Source organism: Aquarana catesbeiana, linkage group LG01 (assembly GCF_042186555.1).
Source record: "Aquarana catesbeiana isolate 2022-GZ linkage group LG01, ASM4218655v1, whole genome shotgun sequence".
NCBI classification, from domain to species: Eukaryota; Metazoa; Chordata; class Amphibia; order Anura; family Ranidae; genus Aquarana; species Aquarana catesbeiana.
Window position 1 is genome coordinate 193,712,819 of NC_133324.1, and position 19,105 is coordinate 193,731,923.

A 19,105-nucleotide genomic window follows, 5' to 3' on the forward strand; every position below is an offset into this window, starting at 1 on the left:
GGTGATGCTTTAACCCCTTCCTGGCCAGCCGCCGGTGCCCGCGACACCGGAGCCGATGCGTGTACCCGGCGGTCGTGATGACCGGCCGGTCACCCGTGATCGCTCCACACAGAGACAGAACGGAGATCCGTCAATGTAAACAGACATACCTCCATGCTGTCAGGGGTGAAGAGAGCAATCTGTTGTTCATACTAAGTATTAACAACGATCGCTCTCCTCACCCAGTCAGTCCCCTCCCCCCACAGTTAGAATCACTCCCTAGGGAACACAGTTAACCCCTTGATCGCCCCCTAGTGTTAACCCCTTCCTGCCAGTGACATTTACACAGTAATCAGTGCATTTTTATAGCACTAATCGCTGTATAAATGCAAATGGTCCCAAAAATGTGTCAAAAGTGTCTGATCTGTCCGCCATGTCGCAGTCCTGATAAAAATTGCTGATCACCGCCATTACTAGTAAAAAAAAAAAAAAAAAAGTATAATAAAAATGCCATAAATCTTTCCCCCATTTTGTAGCTGCTATAACTTTTGTACAAACCAATCAATATACGCTTATTGCGATTTTTATTACCAAAAATATGTAGAAAGAATACATATCAGCCTAAACTGAGGAAAAAAATTAGCTTTTTTTAAAAAAAATTGTGGATATTATAGCAAAAAGTACAAAATATTGTGTTCTTTTCAAAATTGGAGCTTTTTTTTTATTTATAGCGCAAAAAATAAAAACTGCAGAGATGATCAAATACCATCAAAAGAAAGCTCTATTTGTGGGAAAAAAAGGACGTCAATTTTGTTTGGGTACAACGTCGCACGACTGCGCAATTGTCAGTTAAAGCGATGCAGTGCCGTATCGCAAAAAATGGCCTGGTCATTGAGCAGCCAAATCGTCCGGGGCTGAAGTGGTTAAAAGGGTTTATAACTCATCAGTTTAAAGTTAGATAGTAGCTCTTGTGCTAGAAATATTGTTCTCAATCTGATGTTCGTGGCCATTTGTCACACGTATGCGACCCGCGGTTAACATGCACGTGCACACCGTGGGCTTGCGTTTGCGCAGGTGTGTGGGGTTACAGGGGTTTTCTGCAAATTTTTATTGTATTTTAATATTTTTTCTTTTTACTTTTTTATATATTTATTTTTACTTAATTGCTATCACAAGGGGTTAAAGGGTTGTAAACCCTCACAGTTTTTCATCTTCATGCATTTTATGCATGAAGGTGAAAAACCTTTTATGCTGAAGCATTCCCCCGCCCCAGACACCCCCTTTTTGCTTACCTGAGCCCGTTCGTTCCATCGACAGGGACAAGCACGGCAGCTCCAGCCACTGTTTCGGGTCCTCATTGGATAGATTGACACGGGTGCCAGGGGGTGGGGCCAAGTGCTGCTGTCTGTGTCAATGGATGCAGCAGCAGGACTCGGGAGCGCGCCCGCACGAGTGCCACTATGGAAATCAGCTCTACGTGTGGGAACTTGAGAAGAGGAGGAGCGCCGCTTATGGACCCCAGAAAAGGAGGAGGATCGGGGCCACTCTGTGCAAAGCCCTTGCACCGAGAAGGCAAGTATGACATGTTTGTTGTTTAAAAGAAAAAAAAAAAAAAAAAAAAAAACAAGCTTTACCATCACTTTAATAAAGTCATATGTGATAGCATTGGGCAGGCGACAGGTACTGTTGTTATGAAAACATTAGAGGTCTAATAAACCCCAGTGTCTCCCCTTCCCTTCACACCATCTAACCAAGCACAGATCAGCTTGGTTAGAGGTCTCCCCTGGTTGTGCTGGCCAGGAAACGGTGCATCTGAAACCAACATCACTCCCAGGTTTCACTGTTTGCAAGTGAGATCAAGGCATGGATTTACCTAGGTCTCACTGCAATCTCTCTCCCCCAGCTGGCAAATGTGTACCTGGGCTCCGGTCAGAACAGTCCGAGAACCACAGGAGGAGGGAGCTGCCGGTGGGAGGGGGCACCATGCTGCCGGCTGAGTGAAAGTGCGGCGGCAGCAGTCGCTGGCTGAACAAAACTCACACAGGCTGATGACTGCAGCACCTCATGCGCACTGGACGTTACAATAACGTTATAAAAATGCCAGTAGCTTTGCAGTGCGTTTTTCAACTATTTGCAATAGCGTTTTTCAGCTTTAGCGGTTTTTTATTTTCTTCTTCCAATGTATCAAAAACATTAGAAAATGCTTGTGAGCCGCGTTTGAGCGTTTATCTGCATTTGACGTTAGAGCGTGTTACAACTGAAAACAGTTCAAAAACTCCTCTCAGAACCCACTGGTTTGGGGGGGGGGGGGGTTTACAGCCAAAAACAGTTGATAACAGCCTATGTGTGCATGGACACACTCTTCTTGCTTGAATGGCAAGCTGGCAAATGGAAGGTGGATTGATTTGCTGCTGGATGTCCATGTCTTCCATAACCACTCCCCCCAAAGAGCCATAGCTGTACATCAGTAGGAGGAGGTGGATATATCAGGGTACAGCCTGCAGCTGCAGGCTATAACCCGGTACCATTTTTTAGAGCTGGTGGTCGGCTATCTAGTGTTAACGGCCGATCCGGCTCGGCAACCTTCCCCCCCTCCCACCGCCTTCTGCTGCACTTTCCAGGCCTTTCGACCCACCGGGAGACCCGAGCCACCATTCCACGCATCCGCTGACTAGGCGGAGACCCGAACGAAGCTGGAATCGGCTTTGACCGGGTCTCCGATGTAAAATCCTGGAAGCGACGTCACGACTTCACTTCTGGTTTACACGGCTGCAAATGGCACAGATTTTTTTTTTAAATGACAGTATTCAGAAATGCAGATTTCGGCGATCTGAATACTTTTAAGTGCAAAGGAGGGATTTTGGGTCTTTTAGACCGCCGATCCTTCCATAAAGAGTACCTGTCACTGCCTATTACTGTCTCAAGGGAGGTTTACATACCTTGTGACAGCAATAAAAGCAATCAAATTTATTTTTTGAAAAAGGAACCATGTTAAAAAAGTAAACAAAGAAAAAAAATATATTTTTTTTTAAAGTGCCCCCATCCCCGCGCAACAAAAACACATAAGTAAGTTGCGCCCGCAAATGTAAACGGTGTTCAAATCACACATGTAAGGTATCGCCGCGATCGTCAGAGTGTGAGCAATAATTCTAGCAAAAGACCTCCTCTGTAAATCTAACCTGGTAACTGTTAAAAAAAAAAATGTAAAGCTTCGCCTTGAAGATTTTTAAGTACTGTCATTTCTCGCCATTCCACGCGTGTGTGCAATTTTCAACCGTAGCATGTTTGGTATCTATTTACTCGGCATAACATCCTTTCACAATATACAAATCGGGCTAACTTTACCTTTTTTTTTTTTAATGTCAGTGAAGTGCATTTTTCCAAACAAAATTGTGTTTGAAAGACCGCTGCGCGAATACCGCGTGACATAAAATATTGCAACGGCCACCATTTTATTCTCCAGAGTCTTTGCGAAGAAAAAGAAAAAATGTTTATAATAAAATATGTATATATCTCTATATATAAGATTAGTCACTCTAATGATTTACTCATGCCAAAATATTTAGACAGAAAGTCACAGGGGTAAAAAGAAGAAAAAAAAGGAGCAGCAAAGAAAACTGGAAGGACAATGTCATGTGAGCATTTGATTACAGATTTTTGCCTCTTCCTTTAGTTTTTCCTCTCACAATTATCTTCCTTCCACCTTCTAAAGAGTGTTGCCAAAGTCACTATTTAACATGGCATTCATAAAAAAAAAAAAATATAGAGTGCATCACTGTAGGTAAATAAAAGAAAACCATAGACAACCCCACCTGACTGCTGCAGTCTCACCATGTACTTTGCTTTCTATACAAAAACGTTTTAGCTTAGGTTTTAAAATGATGTATAAAACAGCTATGCTGTATGCTAAAAAACACATACACACACCCCAAAAATAAATGATACATACCATGCTTCTTCTAATGTACTCAATTGATTTCTCAATATCCATTCCTGACCAGTCATTAAGTATGTAGCAAATGCAGGAAGCACAGTACACAAACCTCATGTCATTCTCACTGCCCTCAGGTACTGCACAGAAACTGTTGGGGGGGGAAAAATGTACATTTTTATACAAGATGACAATGGTGTAAGCCATCTGAAGTGAAGTTACATGAAAAGTACAGTAACCTAACCTTACAATCAGATTCTACATCTAAGTAATCTGAAAGCCATAAAACTTCCAGTTTAGCTGCATGAGTTTTCTATTATGTAAGCTGAATGATGAAAAAATCATGTTTAGTGGGAAAATATTACTGAAAATGTGTAATAATCTGTGTGTGGAGAATGAAGGATGAACACATTCTCTCCATTGTACAGGCTCATGGGCGTAGGATATGCATGTCCGGTGAAGAAAAGCTCTTATAGCTTAGTTTTAACTTATCACCTTCCGGTCTATACTGCTACAGCAGCTACAGGTACAGTACACAGGATTACAAAATATCATATGTTAAGAGATGTCCTAAAACTAGACCCTGGGGAGCACATAGATTATGATATTCAAGTGTTAATAGTCTTGCAGAACTGATTCTCCCCTGCAGCAGAGGCCAAATACTAGGCAGGGTAGGCTGGCCTCACACCTATGCACTGCGGTAACATACGTTACTGCAGCCCTGCAATCTACCACCTCCAACCTCCCTGGATTGCTAGGGGTACATGTTCATTAGGTTTAAGAGGATTTGAACAGGCTATATTAGTTAGCCCCCACTCCAGCATGCCCCAGCACTCTCCTCAACTTTGACACTCTGGTCTGAAGGCAATATCACAGCATCATCAGGAGACTGGAGTGCAACCTCAGTTGGAAGCTCCTTAGAAAAGGCTATAGTGCTGAACCAATCCCTCATATCAAGGAATGAACTGTTACTTCTTCTTTCTGTACCCTTGGACATAATGAGCAGCTAACCCTAGCAATGCAGGAGGTCCTAATGCAAAAAAGTATTTGGTCTTATTCCTGTATTTGAGTTTATAGATAATATGCATCCATCTCAGGGAAACTAAGAATCAGCTTTATGCCAACAATTGACTCTAGGTCCATTTTAGGGACCAAGAGATGACCAAGAAATAAAAATAGCGTACCTTCCATCTGGAAGCTGAAGGGCCCTCAGCCCTGCAAGACATGCTTCTTTAGTCACCAGGCTCAAGTCATCTCCTAGTATCAGCAAGCTACATAGAGCTGTGTATGTCATTGCTATGTGTCCGCTATCATAAGGGTGATAGATTCCATGGCCCTGAGAAAACAAATACAAAACCAAACTGTAAACTGTAAGGTCCCATGCACAAGAGAGTGTCTATCTGCTGTGCATTCTTCCTGGCATTTAGTGCATCCAGGAGGGACAGGGGGTCCAGCATCCAGCCCAGCTGCCCGAAGCCTGTCAAAGTCTATGGCAGGCTGTGACTGCATGCGGCTGAACGCTGTACCAAGTTGTACTCGTGTTTGGGGCCCTGTGTGTTCAAGGATTAATAGGGCCCTAAATGTGAGTACTACGACGCAGTACAGCAATCAGCCCAGTACAGCCATATCACGCTACACACAGTAGGACTGGATGCTGCACAGCATATAGACACCAGTGTGCAAAGGGCCTTATGGTAATAAAACACCACACACATCATAATATGCTCTAGAATGGGAAAAAAGTGTTACATGGTATCCATGAACATCATAAGAAGAGTGAACAAGAATTCCCAGGTACTACAGTAGGGAAAATTATTATTTGATCTCCTGCAAATTTTGTAAGCTTGCCCACTTACAAAGAAAGTAAGGGTCTATAATTTTTTATCATGGGTGTATTTTAAATGAAAGAGTCAACCAAAAAATCCAGAAAAAAAAAAACTGAGTCGAGTTAATGCAAAAGAGCTTACTTTTTGTCTCATTTGACCACAGCACATTCTCCCAATCCTTCTTTGATTCATTTAGACGTTCACTGGAAAACTTCAGACAGGCATACACATGTGCCTTCTTGAGGAGGGGGACCTTGTGGTCGCTACAGGATTTCAATCCATGGCGGCATATTGTGTTACCAATGGTTTGTTTGGTGACTGTGGTCCCAACTGTCTAGAGATCATTCACAAGATCCTACTGTGTAGTTCTGGGCTGATCCCTCACTTTTCTCATGATCATCCTTCCACATGAGACAAAATCTTGCACGGAGCTCCAGACCAAGGGCAATCGATGGTTATTTTGTATTTATTCCCTTTGCGAATAATCGCTCCAACAATTGTCTCCTTCTTACCAAACTTCTTGCTGATAGTTTTGTAGCCCATTCCAGCCTTGTGCAGGTCTACAATCTTGTCCCTTGCATCCTTTGACAGCTCTTTGGTCTTGCCAATGATGGTGAGGTTTGAATGGAAGAAAGATTCTGTGGACAGGTGTCTTTTATACACATATTAAGTTGCCATTAGGAGCACCTTCTTAAAATTGACAGAACTAATCTGTGTACCACATGAGCACATACTGTAGCCAGTCTAAGGGCGGCAGAATTATTGTTGGTTGGTAGGGGATCAAATACTTCTTTTACTCACTGAACTGCAGCTCAATTTATAACATTTGTATCATGCGTTTTTTCAGGATTTTTGGTTAGTATTCTGTCTCTATCAGTTAAAATACACCTAACATAAAAAATTATAGACCCTTTATTACTTTGTAAGTGGGGAAACTTACAAAATCTGCAAGGGATCAAATAATTATTTTCCCCACTGTACATTATTCCAATAGGAGAGTTCATTAAAGATTAGACCAGGGAATGCTCCTTTCACACTGTAAAAGCAACATTTTCCTCGATTCAGACTTTATCAGCATAGACATGATGAAGAAGAGGTGGAGTGGATAGGATATGGTCATGAACAAGACACAAATGTCTCCACTTGCTATACAAAAACAGTAAAATTCCTTTTTCATGCATCGTTCTGGAACATGCACACTTTTACAATGTGAAAGAAGCATTCCCTGGTCTAATGTAAAAAAAAAAAAAAAAAAAATTTGAATGGGGCCCGGCAGTGAAGCAACAAGCAGGGGGCCCCATTTACTGTAAAAATGTATTTTAAAAAATGGTGGGATGGCCTTCATGTTGTTAGTTACTTAGGCGACTGTAGTCAAACTACTAAAACACAGGGGACACCCCCATGTATATTATGACAGTAAAGTGATACCATACTTTACTGGGAGTTGGTGCTGCATGTGACATCTATAAAGTTAGCTATCTCTACCTACTCTGGAGGTACCTAAAAATTATACATAAATAAACCAGAGATCATGTAACTGATACAGCAGCTTAAGACCTACGTTGTCATTTTTCAGGAGGTGGACATTTCAGGGTTTCTACTACCCATCCACACCGATATCGTGTTCCAAGAGTTCAGGGGTAAAATAATTTTTTTGGGTTACACCATTTTTGTTATGAATCTTAGCTTTCTGCTTGCCTTGCATCAAACATACAAAATGTGCAATTAAACATACCTTTGATGGGTTGAAAGGTAATCCCAAACATGATGAGCCCCGAAATCCACATCGACTTAAATTTGATTCTGCAGAAAAACAGGAATTGTTCATTTGTAATGTGTACAGGAAACAAACACAAGTCAAGCTAGAAGCAAATTAAAAAAATACAATTTAATAAAGTAGAATTCAAAGTTAAACCTAACTAGTCTAACTAAAACTGCTCCTTCCCATCTCCTAACACCTATGCTGACTAACCTGTGCAATAAAGATGTATATATTTATCTATTTTTAGACTGCTCGGGTCTGGTCATGTGTTCCAGCTCCCCTGTGTCAGTCACCGGTTGCTGCCATAGAGTGAAAAGTGAATTCACAGCTCCAGACTTTACCAGTCTTTTTTGACCGTCTCTTCTCCCCTGGGGCATCACATGATGAGACCAGAGCAGCCTGAAATCGGCAAGTATAAACATCTTTCTTACACAGGTTAGTCAGCATAGGTCTCAAGTGGGGTACACACGCATACGTAAAAAAAAAAAAAAAAAAAAAAAACAAACAACAACCCACAGAGATTGCTGTACCAACACAAGCATTTATACACATATTCCAATTTCTGGAAGGGCTGGACAGGACGGGAATGGGGCTAGGCGGGACTAATTGGAACAGTGGTCTAATGAATATACAAACACTCATATGCAATACATTCAGCAGATTTTTGCAATAAAATCTAAACAGAATTAAAAAAACAAACATTAAAAAAAATGAATATAATAATATAATATTTTTAACCACTTGTCACCCGCCATATAGCAAAATGATGGCGGCAAAGTGGTTATGTTATCCTGACTGGACGTCATATGACATCTTTCAGGATAACAAGCAGCTGCGTGCCCTTGGGGGCATGCATCACGACGATCGATGTTGCGGTGTGTCAGTCTGACACACCGCAATACCGATCTAGGTAAAGAGATTCTGACGGAGACTCTTTACCACGTGATCAGCCGTGCCCAATCACGGCTGATCACAGTGTAAACTGGAAGAGCAGTTGATCGGCTTTTCCTCACTTGTGTCTGTCAGAAGCGAGTAGAGCTTCTCCTCTGACAGGGGGGGGGGGGGTTTGTGCTGATTATCAGGGCAGCCTTCGCCCCCCCCCCCCCGAGGATGCCCACACTGGACCACCAGGCAGGGATGCCGACCACTAGTCACAACCAGGTATGCCACCCATGGCCACCAGGGATAACAATCAGTGCCCACAATGGCTGCCAATCAGTGATGCCCATCAGTACCATCTATTAGTATACATCAGTGCCACCTATCAGTGCCCATCTGTGCCACCTTTCAGTGCCACCTCATCGATGCCGCCTTATCAGTGCCCATCAGTGAAGGAGAAAATTTATTTACAAAGTTTTGTAACAGAAACAAAAAAAAAATTTTCGATCTTTTTTTTATTTGTTTAGCAGAAAATAAAAATCCCAGAGGTGATCAAATACCACTAAAAGAAAGCTCTATTTGTGGGAACAAAATGATAAAAATTTAGTTTGGGTACAGTGTAGCACGACTGCACAATTGTCATTTAAAGTGCGACAGCGCTGAAAATTGGTCTGGGCAGGAAGGTGTATAAGTGCCCTGTAAAATCAGGGGAAAATCGAGGGTGCGTGTTATATGCCGATCTCCGCAGATTGTGAGGAGAGGAGCGAGCGGAGCCGACATACACAAAGCCGAGTGTACTTTGGCTGGACTCGGCTCCTTTCGCAGTCCCGCCCCTGACTGTGAGCAGAGCCGAGTCTAGCTGAAGTACACTCTGCTTTGTATATCTCAGGGGGGCTCGTTCCTCTCCTCCGATCGGCGCCAATTTTAAAAGACACAGGCTGCAATGACACAGGGAAGGCTGCAATAATGACACAAGACTGTTCTCAATCCCAAAACCTATACCTCTCACATGTGTACAGATAGAGATAGTGGCGCTAATAAATATTTGTAAAGATATGAGTCAAAACAGCATGATACTGGTGACACTCTGATTCTATACAAAAAACAGTAATAAAGATAGAAATATAACACCCCGTGAAAAGTGTCAGTATAAAAATAAAAACATTACAAAAATCAAACTATGAAAAGTCCATGGAAAAAGTTCACATGAAAAAAATCCAGCACAACAGTAGTTTTTCAATCTTCCTATGTGATAGATCCTCTACTCTTCCACCACACCACTGTGATAGTGACATCACTCCCTCTGAAGAGCGCACTCACCAGAATGTATAGCCTCCCACTCTCGTGTTTGGCAAAACGGCAATTGAACCACACCTGAGTTGCATGTGATGAACCGTGACTGCAATCAAGCCGGCTCCATATGTGAAAGACAAATGAATAAAAGGCTCCACAAAGCGCAATACCATTTTAACAAATTTATTAAAATCACTCCAAGCATACTTCAATGGTTGCAATCACTTTTAAACTGAAACAAATAAGCCTTTGAACAAATCCACAGCAAACAGGATCGATGATCCAACGGTGCACCACGGTCACAGCGGACCTGAAATGTAAACTGGTGTGTCTCTCACCCAACCTTTTAAGGCTCAGCAGTCCGATTGGCGTAGTCCTCTCCAGACAGCAGTGTCTAATGTCAGTGCGATGGAATGCCGTGCAACCATGCCCCAGACATGTTTTCGTCGAATCCCATTTGAAGAAGTCTTTTCGAGGAAACATGTCTGGGGCATGGTTACACGGCATTCCATCGCACTGACATTAGACACTGCTGTCTGGAGAGGACTACGCCGATCGGACTGCTGAGCCTTAAAAGGTTGGGTGAGAGACACACCAGTTTACACTTCAGGTCCACTGTGACCGTGGTGCACCGTTGGATCATCGATCCTGTTTGCTGTGGATTTGTTCAAAGGCTTATTTGTTTCAGTTTAAAAGTGATTGCAACCATTGAAGTATGCTTGGAGTGATTTTAATTTGTTAAAACGGTATCACGCTATGTGGAGCACTTTATTCATTTGTCTTTCACATATGGAGCCGGCTTGATTGCAGTCACGGTTCATCACATGCAACCCAGGTGTGGTTCAATTGCTGTTTTGCCAAACACGAGAGTGGGAGGCTATACATTCTGGTGAGTGCGCTCTTCAGAGGGAGTGGTGTCACTATTACAGTGGTGTAGTGGAAGAGTAGAAGATCTATCACATGGGAGGACTGAAAAACTACTGTTGTGCTGGATTTTTTTATGTGAACTTTTTCCATGGACTTTTCACAGTTTATGATTTTTGTAATGTTTTTATTGTTATACTGACACTTTTCAAGGGGTGTTATATTTCTATCTTTATTACTGTTTTTTGTATAAAATCAGAGTGTCGCCGGTCTCATTCTGTTTTGACTCATATCTTTACAAATATTTATTAGCGCCACTATCTCTATCTGTACACATGTGAGAGGTATAGTTTTGGGATTCAGAACAATTTACACATTTATTTAAGTGGCAGCTTTTCACTGTACACTGTGTATGTACACATCTTGTATTCATTTATACAACAATCATATAGTTTTGTCACTGGTCTTTGGCGCAGTGGAGTTAGAGAGAACCAAGGGCGGCTTATTTTTACCTCTCTTGCTACAAACCAATGACACAAGACTGCAAAGACACTGGGAAGGCTGCACTAATGACACAAGGTGCAAAGACACAGGCTGCAAAAATGATACAGGGCTGCAAAGACACTGGGGAAGAATGCAGATGGACACTGATGGGCATTTAAATGTAAGGTTTTTTCCTTAAAATTCCCTCCTAAACTTGGGGTGTGTGTTATAGGTTATACGCCGATATATATATATCGATAGATAGATAGATAGATAGATAGATAGATATAGATATATATAGATATAGATATAGATATAGATATAGATATCTATATCTATATCTATATCTATATATCTATATATCTATATATCTATATCTATATCTATATCTATATCTATATATATATATACACACACACACACTACCGTTCAAAAGTTTGGGGTCACATTGAAATGTCCTTATTTTTGAAGGAAAAGCACTGTACTTTTAAATGAAGCTAACTTTAAACTAGTCCTAACTTTAAACAAATATACTCTATACATTGCTAATGTGGTAAATGACTATTCTAACTGCAAATGTCTAGTTTTTGGTGCAATATCTACATAGGTGTATAGAGGCCCATTTCCAGCAACTATCACTCCAGTGTTCTAATGGTACAATGTGTTTGCTCATTGGCTCAGAAGGCTAATTGATGATTAGCAAACCCTTGTGCAATCATGTTCACACATCTAAAAACAGTCTAGCTCCTTCCAGAAGCTACAAAACTGACCTTCCTGTGAGCAGATTGAGTTTCTGGAGCATCACATTTGTGGGGTCAATTAAACGCTCAAAATGGCCAGAAAAAGAGAACTTTCATCTGAAACTCGACAGTCTATTCTTGTTCTTAGAAATGAAGGCTATTCCATGCGAGAAATTGCAAAGAAATTGAAGATTTCCTACAACGGTGTGTACTACTCCCTTCAGAGGACAGCACAAACAGGCTCTAACCAGAGTAGAAAAAGAAGTGGGAGGCCGCGTTGCACAACTAAGCAAGAAGATAAGCACATTAGAGTCTCTAGTTTGAGAAACAGACGCCTCACAGGTCCCCAACTGGCATCTTCATTAAATAGTACCCGCAAAACACCAGTGTCAACATCTACAGTGAAGAGGCGGCTGCGGGATTTTGGGCTTCAGGGCAGAGTGGCAAAGAAAAAGCCATATCTGAGACTGGCCAATAAAAGAAAAAGATTAAGATGGGCAAAAGAACACAGACATTGGACAGAGGAAGACTGGGAAAAAGTGTTGTGGAGGGATGAATCCAAGTTTGAGGTGTTTGGATCACAAAGAAGAACGTTTGTGAGACGCAGAACAAATGAAGATGCTGGAAGAATGCCTGACGCTATCTGTTAAGCATGGTGGAGGTAATGTGATGGTCTGGGGTTGCTTTGGTGCTGGTAAGGTGGGAGCTTTGTACAGGGTAAAAGGGATTCTGAATAAGGAAGGCTATCACTCCATTTTGCAACGCCATGCCATACCCAGTGGACAGCGCTTGATTGGAGCCAATTTCATCCTACAACAGGACAATGACCCTAAACACACCTCCAAATTGTGCAAGAACTATTTACAGCAGAAGCAGGCAGCTGGTATTCTATCGGTAATGGAGTGGCCAGCACAGTCACCAGATCTGAACCCCATTGAGCTGTTGTGGGAGCAGCTTGACCGTATGGTACGCCAGAAGTGCCCATCCAACCAATCCAACTTGTGGGAGCTGCTTCTAGAAGCGTGGGGTGCAATTTCTCCAGCTTACCTCAATAAATTAACAGCTAGAATGCCAAAGGTGTGCAATGCTGTAATTGCTGCAAAAGGAGGATTCTTTGATGAAAGCAAAGTTTGATGTAAAAACAATGTTATTTCAAATACAAATCATTATTTCTAACCTTGTCAATGTCTTGACTCTATTTTCTATTCATTTCACAACGTATGGTGGTGAATAAGTGTGACTTTTCATGGAAAACACAAAATTGTTTGGGTGACCCCAAACTTTTGAACGGTAGTGTATATATATATATATATATATATATATATATGTTTTTTTTGTTTTTTTTTTTCAGACTTCCTTCATTTTTTTCAATTTTGTTATGTTGCAGCCTGTTACTACAGTTGTTTAAATTCATATTTTTCTCATAAATTTACACTCAGTGCCCCATAAGTGAAAATAGAATTTTTAGAAAGGTCTGAATTTATTAAAAAGAAAAAACTGAAATATCACACCTGCATAAATATTCAGACCCTTTGCAACAACACTTGAAATTTAGCTCAGCTGCCTATTTCACTTGACCGATGCTAAAATGTTTCTACACCTTGATTGGAGTCCACCTGTATTCGATTAAATTGATTGGACATGATCTGGAAAGGCACAAACCTCTCTATAGAAGGCCTCACAGATGACAATGCATAATGTATCAGAGCAAAAGCCATGAGGTCAAAAGGAACTGCTTGCAGAAATCAGGGACAGGATTAGTGCAAGGCACAAATCTGGGGAAGGCTACAAAAATAATTTCTGCTGCACTGAAAGTTCCCAAGAGCACAGTGGCCTCCATAGTTCTCAAATGGAAGAAGTTTGGCACAACCAGGATGGAAGAGCTGGTCACCTTGCCAAACTGAGCAATCTTGGAAGAAGAGTCTTGGTAAGAGCGTGAAGCTGGTCTAAGGGTTTTACAATTTCAGGCATTTTTGTTTAGCCAATAGAAAGTACTAGGGGGGGGGGGGGGGAAATTAGGGGAGTGAGAGCTGCTATTAGAGCATTTTACGAGCATTTTTTTTCTGCTCAAGTCAGGCATTTTAATTGAATTCTATGGGGCCAAACATGCTTGTAATCTGCCAGCTCATGTACTTTTTTGAGGTTCAGGCATTTTGCTTCAGATGACAAAATGCTCATATGTGAACAGGGGTCGAACAAGACAAGGAATTGGTAGCACACTGGAACTCCAAATTATCTCGGTGTCATCTTTATTGTTGTGAACAAGCAAGCTATCGCTTGTGAAACGTCTACCATTGCCAGTATCTGTCTGAGCCTTTTTTGACAATAAAGATGACATCGAGATAATTTGGAGTTCCAGTGGAGTTCCAATTCCTTGTCTTGTTCGTCTTCCACGGTGGTGAGCCGAGGTCTGCACCTGTGAATCATCCTGCACCTGAGTTTGCCTGGAGCGCTGTGCTTCTCTCTGTTCTTTGCTGTGAACAGGGGCCATTGAAATGCCAGTGGAATATATTTTAAGCAGTAAGTAAACTTGTTATTCCTGAAGCTTATGTAATGAAAGCAGAAAAATTGGGCATCTCAGTTTGTGGTTTATGGGGCTGTGTAGCAGCAGACTGGTCAGTGTGCCCATGCTGACCCGTGTCCACAGCCAAAAAGCACCTACAATGGGCATGTCCGCATTAGAACTGGACTACAGAGTAATGGAAAAAGAAATTTGCTGACAAGATTTCAGCAAAAACAAGCATCTCTGCTCTTTGTGCACCAATACACATCACAAAGAATCCTGGAAGTAGATCTCACAAGGTCATCAAGTGATGATGTCACAGTATAAACAGGTTTTTATTGGCGACAGTAAAAATGTATAACGCATGAAAGCATGCGAGTAAGCCGCATGAGAAGGCAGAAAGAACAAATGTGAACCTAGTCCTAATGAGACACCTGGGCAATCTTCAGGTTCTCACAGAGAAAATGAAAGCCATATTGCACAATGGATAGACAAGTACATTCTATCAGTATCCACAGTTCAGGCGGTACAGCTGTTCATCTATGGTCACCCAAACATGCTGGCTGTTAGCCAAGGATTCACACCTTTAGGTCTACACGATTAGACTCGTACACATGAGGAGACACAAGAAAGAAACTACAAGTGTTAATGTATTAAGTTGCACATTTCACTGACTATTGCTCCCAAAGCTTGTTTTGATCCTTTAACCACTTAAAGAGGAAGTAAACCCTGATGGGTTTATGTCCTCTTTGTTTCCCTGCAAAGGTAAAGCATAATGGGCTACTATGCATCGCAGGAGCCTGCGACGTCACCGCTGTCCCCTCTGGTACGGCGCGTCCATCTTCTTCCAGGTATCGTGGCTCCAGCGCTGTGAAAAACCTCAAAACTATCCTTATAAAATAGGATGCATAGTCACAGCACCGCCCCAATTCCAAAAAGTTGAGACCCTGTTTAAAATCTGCATAAAAACAGAATACAATGGATTTGCAAATCTCATAAACTCATATTTTGTTTACAATATAAAATATAAACCATAAAATCACAAAACCATCAAATGTTTAAACTGAGAAAATCTACCATTATAAGGAAAAAGTAATTTTGAAATTGATGGCAGGAACAAGTCTCAAAGAAGTTGGGACAGGGTCATGTTTACCATGGTCTAGTTTTGGAAGAGAAATGTTGTCCCATTTTTGTCTGATATAGGATTCTAACTGCTCAACAGTCCTGGGTCTTCGTCGTATTTTCCATTTCAAGATGCACCAAATATATTTAACTGGTTAAAGGTACTAAAGTCTCTTTTTTTGTGTTTAAAAATAACAAACATGTTATACTTATCTGCTTTGTGTAATGGTTTTGCACAGAGCAGCAGGGATCCTCACGTCCCTCTTTGGCGCTCCTGGCCCCTCCCTCCTGATGAGTGCCCCCACAGCAAGCAGCACGTTATGGGGGCACCCGAGCCGCAGTTCGGTGTGTGCATTCAGCCATAACTCCAGTAATCTACTTGCAAACCACAACGTACACATACGTATTACAGTCAGCAAGCAGTTAAACATTTGATATGTTTTCTATTGTAAATAAAATCTGGGATTTGCAAATCATTGCATTTTGATTTTACACAGCACTCCAACGTTTTTGAATTGGGGTTGTATAATCACCATATAAATCAGCATTGTAGCCAACCAATCTACTTGAAAAAAACAAAACACACACACCCCACCATTTGTGAAGGGTCAGTAAAACCCACTCTGAAGCATGTCTTTTGATTGTTCTATTACTCTGCAAAACGAAGAGAACCTGACACAGGAGGGGAGTCCGGTCATCTCTTTGTGCCGAGTCACAATCTGCAGTCTGTGCTGTGTGCTCAGAGCACAATATGCCTTCCACTCTTCCAGATATTGGTCATCTACAGACATGGGTTTAAGTGTCGAGTCAGCTCTTTTTCTGTGCCCACCTATTCATTTTGTCAGAGCGGCTACATTCTGCAACCTCATCAGAATTCACCTCAGTACATTATGCCAGCAGCAGTACAAGATGTAATTATATTTAGGTTATCAAAAGAACTACAGATCCACATTTAAACCTCTAATCTCTAAATTCAGCCCTGACACATATTGCTTTCAAGAGCAATTTCAGGTAACAAGTAGAATTAATTCAACAAACTGCTAATGCAGTCCTTTGTGACTTAAGTCAAATGTCTACTCTAAAGATTCCCTTCAGCTAGATTGAAATGGACTTTCAGAAACCTTTTAGCAGGATCACATCAGGAGTTTAGAATTCATTTGCACATTATAATCTGCATGCTTCTTCCAGGTCTGAACCCAGAACGAGCCAAGCATTTTAGCATTCTAGGCCGTCACATTTTCTTTTCATTAAAGTCTCCATTAGGATGTTTTCAGATGTGCAAAGTTGGGAATTTGGGGCTTGTTTTCAGAGACAGAAGGAAGGAAGAGCTTGTAAGAGTTGAAGATGAATGGGACAAGTAGTATGAATGTTCCCTACCCGTGGGATCTCCCTGGGAGCTGCAAAATCGCTGTAGTAGGCACTGATACTAAAGTAATCTTCACATGCTTCCAGGTCCAATGCTGATAGACTTCCCTACTGCATTGTGAATGCGGGAAGGTGCTCGCTCGGCATGGGTGCAACTCACTTGACACTTTGCATTTTCTCAATGAATGATTGGAGGTAGAGGTGGAAGGTGGAGAGGTAGGGTTGGTGAAATCCAAATCAGAAGACATTTTGCTTTCCTTGGGAAATATAAAGTGTTCACTGAATGGTGGCTTTGCCAAGTGAGTGACTTTCTGTGCTCAATAAGCAGGTAGCCAATGGACAATAGAGCAGGAAGCTAGTGGAGATCACTGTAGTAGTGCTGCCTACTACAGCAGTTTCCAGCTTTCACAGGGATCCCACAGGCAGGGTTAATTCTGACGTCAAATTTCAATTTCATTTTAGTCAGGGTCTTTTGACTAAAATACCATTTTAGTTTTTCATTGGTATTGTTTTAGATGTATTTTAGTCAACTAAAATCTCCAGTACATTTTAGTCGCCTAAAATCATTTTAGTCGCCTACAATCTAATCCAGTTTAGTTAAATAATACATTTTAAGCATTTCTCTAGATTTTCCAAACTCATTATATACTCCGGGAGTAAAAAAAATAAATTAATTAATTTAAAAAAATCTAACATGTTATTTATGGTATTAACCACTCGATCTCCAGAAGATTTACCCCCCCACCCCCTTCATGACCAGGCCATTGTTTGGGAGACGGCACTGCGTTACTTAAACTGACAATTGTGCGGTCGTGAGACACTGTACCCAAATAAAACTTATATCATTTTTTACCCACAAATAGAGCTTTCTTTTAGTGGCATTTGATCACCTCTGCATTTTTATTTTTTTTGCTATAAAACAAAAAAATATATATATTTTTTACTTTCTGCTATAAAACATGTCCAATAAAAAAATTAAAAAAAAAAATGTCTTCTGAAATTTAGGTCGATATGTATTCTGCTACATGTTTTTGGTAAAAGAAATAAGTGTACATTAATTAGCTTTATGCTAAAGTTATAGCGTCTATAAACCATGGGATATATTTATGGAATTTATATTTATTTTTTTAAACTAGTAATGACAGCGATCAGCGACTTATAGCAGAACTGTGATATTGCGGTGGACAATCGGATACCGATTGACACTTTGCATGAACCAGTGACACAAATCTGTGCTATAAATATGCACGGTCACTGTACTGACACTGGCTGCGAAGGGGTTAAACAGCCAGGGTGACCAAAGGGTTAACTCTGTGCCTAGCCAGTGCTTTGTGTTTACCATGTGTGCTGCTTTTACTAGGGGAAGAGATGGATTATGGTCCCTGCTTTGCAGGAACACAGAATACATCCCTTCCCCCCCTGTCAGAATGGAGATGTCCCTTGTTTACACAGGCAGATCCCTGTTTTGTGTAGCGTAGCGACGATCGGTAGGTAAAAAAAAAATTAAATAAATAATATATATATATATATATATATATATATATATATATATATATATATATATATATATATATATATATATATATATATATATATATATATATATATATATATATATAAAATTTATTACACACCGTATTTATCGGCGTATAACACGCCCTTTTTTCCCCCTTAAAATCCGGGGAAAATCGTGCGTGCGTGTTATACGCCAATCTCCGCCGATCCCCCGCTGACTGTGAGCGGAGTGAGCGACGGCCGCCGATATACATAGATGGCTAGGTTCGGCTAGCTCCGCTCACAGTCACGCCCAGTCCCGCCCTATGATGGACACAGGGACTGGGCGTGACTGTGAGCGAAGCTAGCCGAACCTAGCCAAGGCTATCTATGTATATGGGCGGCGCTCGGCTCCGCTCAGTCACGCCCATCCCGGGCGGGACTACGAGAGGAGCCGAAAGCTGCCGAGATACACAAGACCGGCTCTGTGTACTCGGCACCGCCATTTTCAAACTGCAGCAACACTGACATGTCACTGCAGTTTAACTGCAGCCTGGGCAGGGCTGCAAATGGACACTGACAAGGCTGCAAATGACACCAAGGCTGCAAATCACACTGGACAAACATGCAGATGGACGCTGTGCAAGGCTGCAGATGGACACTGATAAGGCTGCATTGATGGGCATTTAATGTAAGTTTTTTTTCCTTAAAATTCCCTCCTAAACTTGGGGTGGGTGTTATACGCCGATGAATACGGTATAATTATATATATATATATATATATATATATATATATATATATATATATATATATATATATATATATATATACACACACACACATACACATATATACACACACAT

General features: G+C 41.3%; 1 protein-coding gene across 1 annotated transcript in view; it reads right to left on the bottom strand.

The window, feature by feature from the left end:
- Nucleotides 1-19,105, bottom strand: part of PGGT1B (protein geranylgeranyltransferase type I subunit beta) — an 85,087-nt gene that overhangs the window by 32,671 nt on the left and 33,311 nt on the right. The window contains exons 3-5 of the mRNA XM_073624639.1: nt 7,472-7,539; nt 5,095-5,246; nt 3,929-4,061 (exon numbers count right to left, since the gene is read on the bottom strand). Coding sequence (XP_073480740.1) covers nt 3,929-4,061; nt 5,095-5,246; nt 7,472-7,539 — 353 coding nt within the window. The remainder of the gene's footprint in view (nt 1-3,928; nt 4,062-5,094; nt 5,247-7,471; nt 7,540-19,105) is intronic.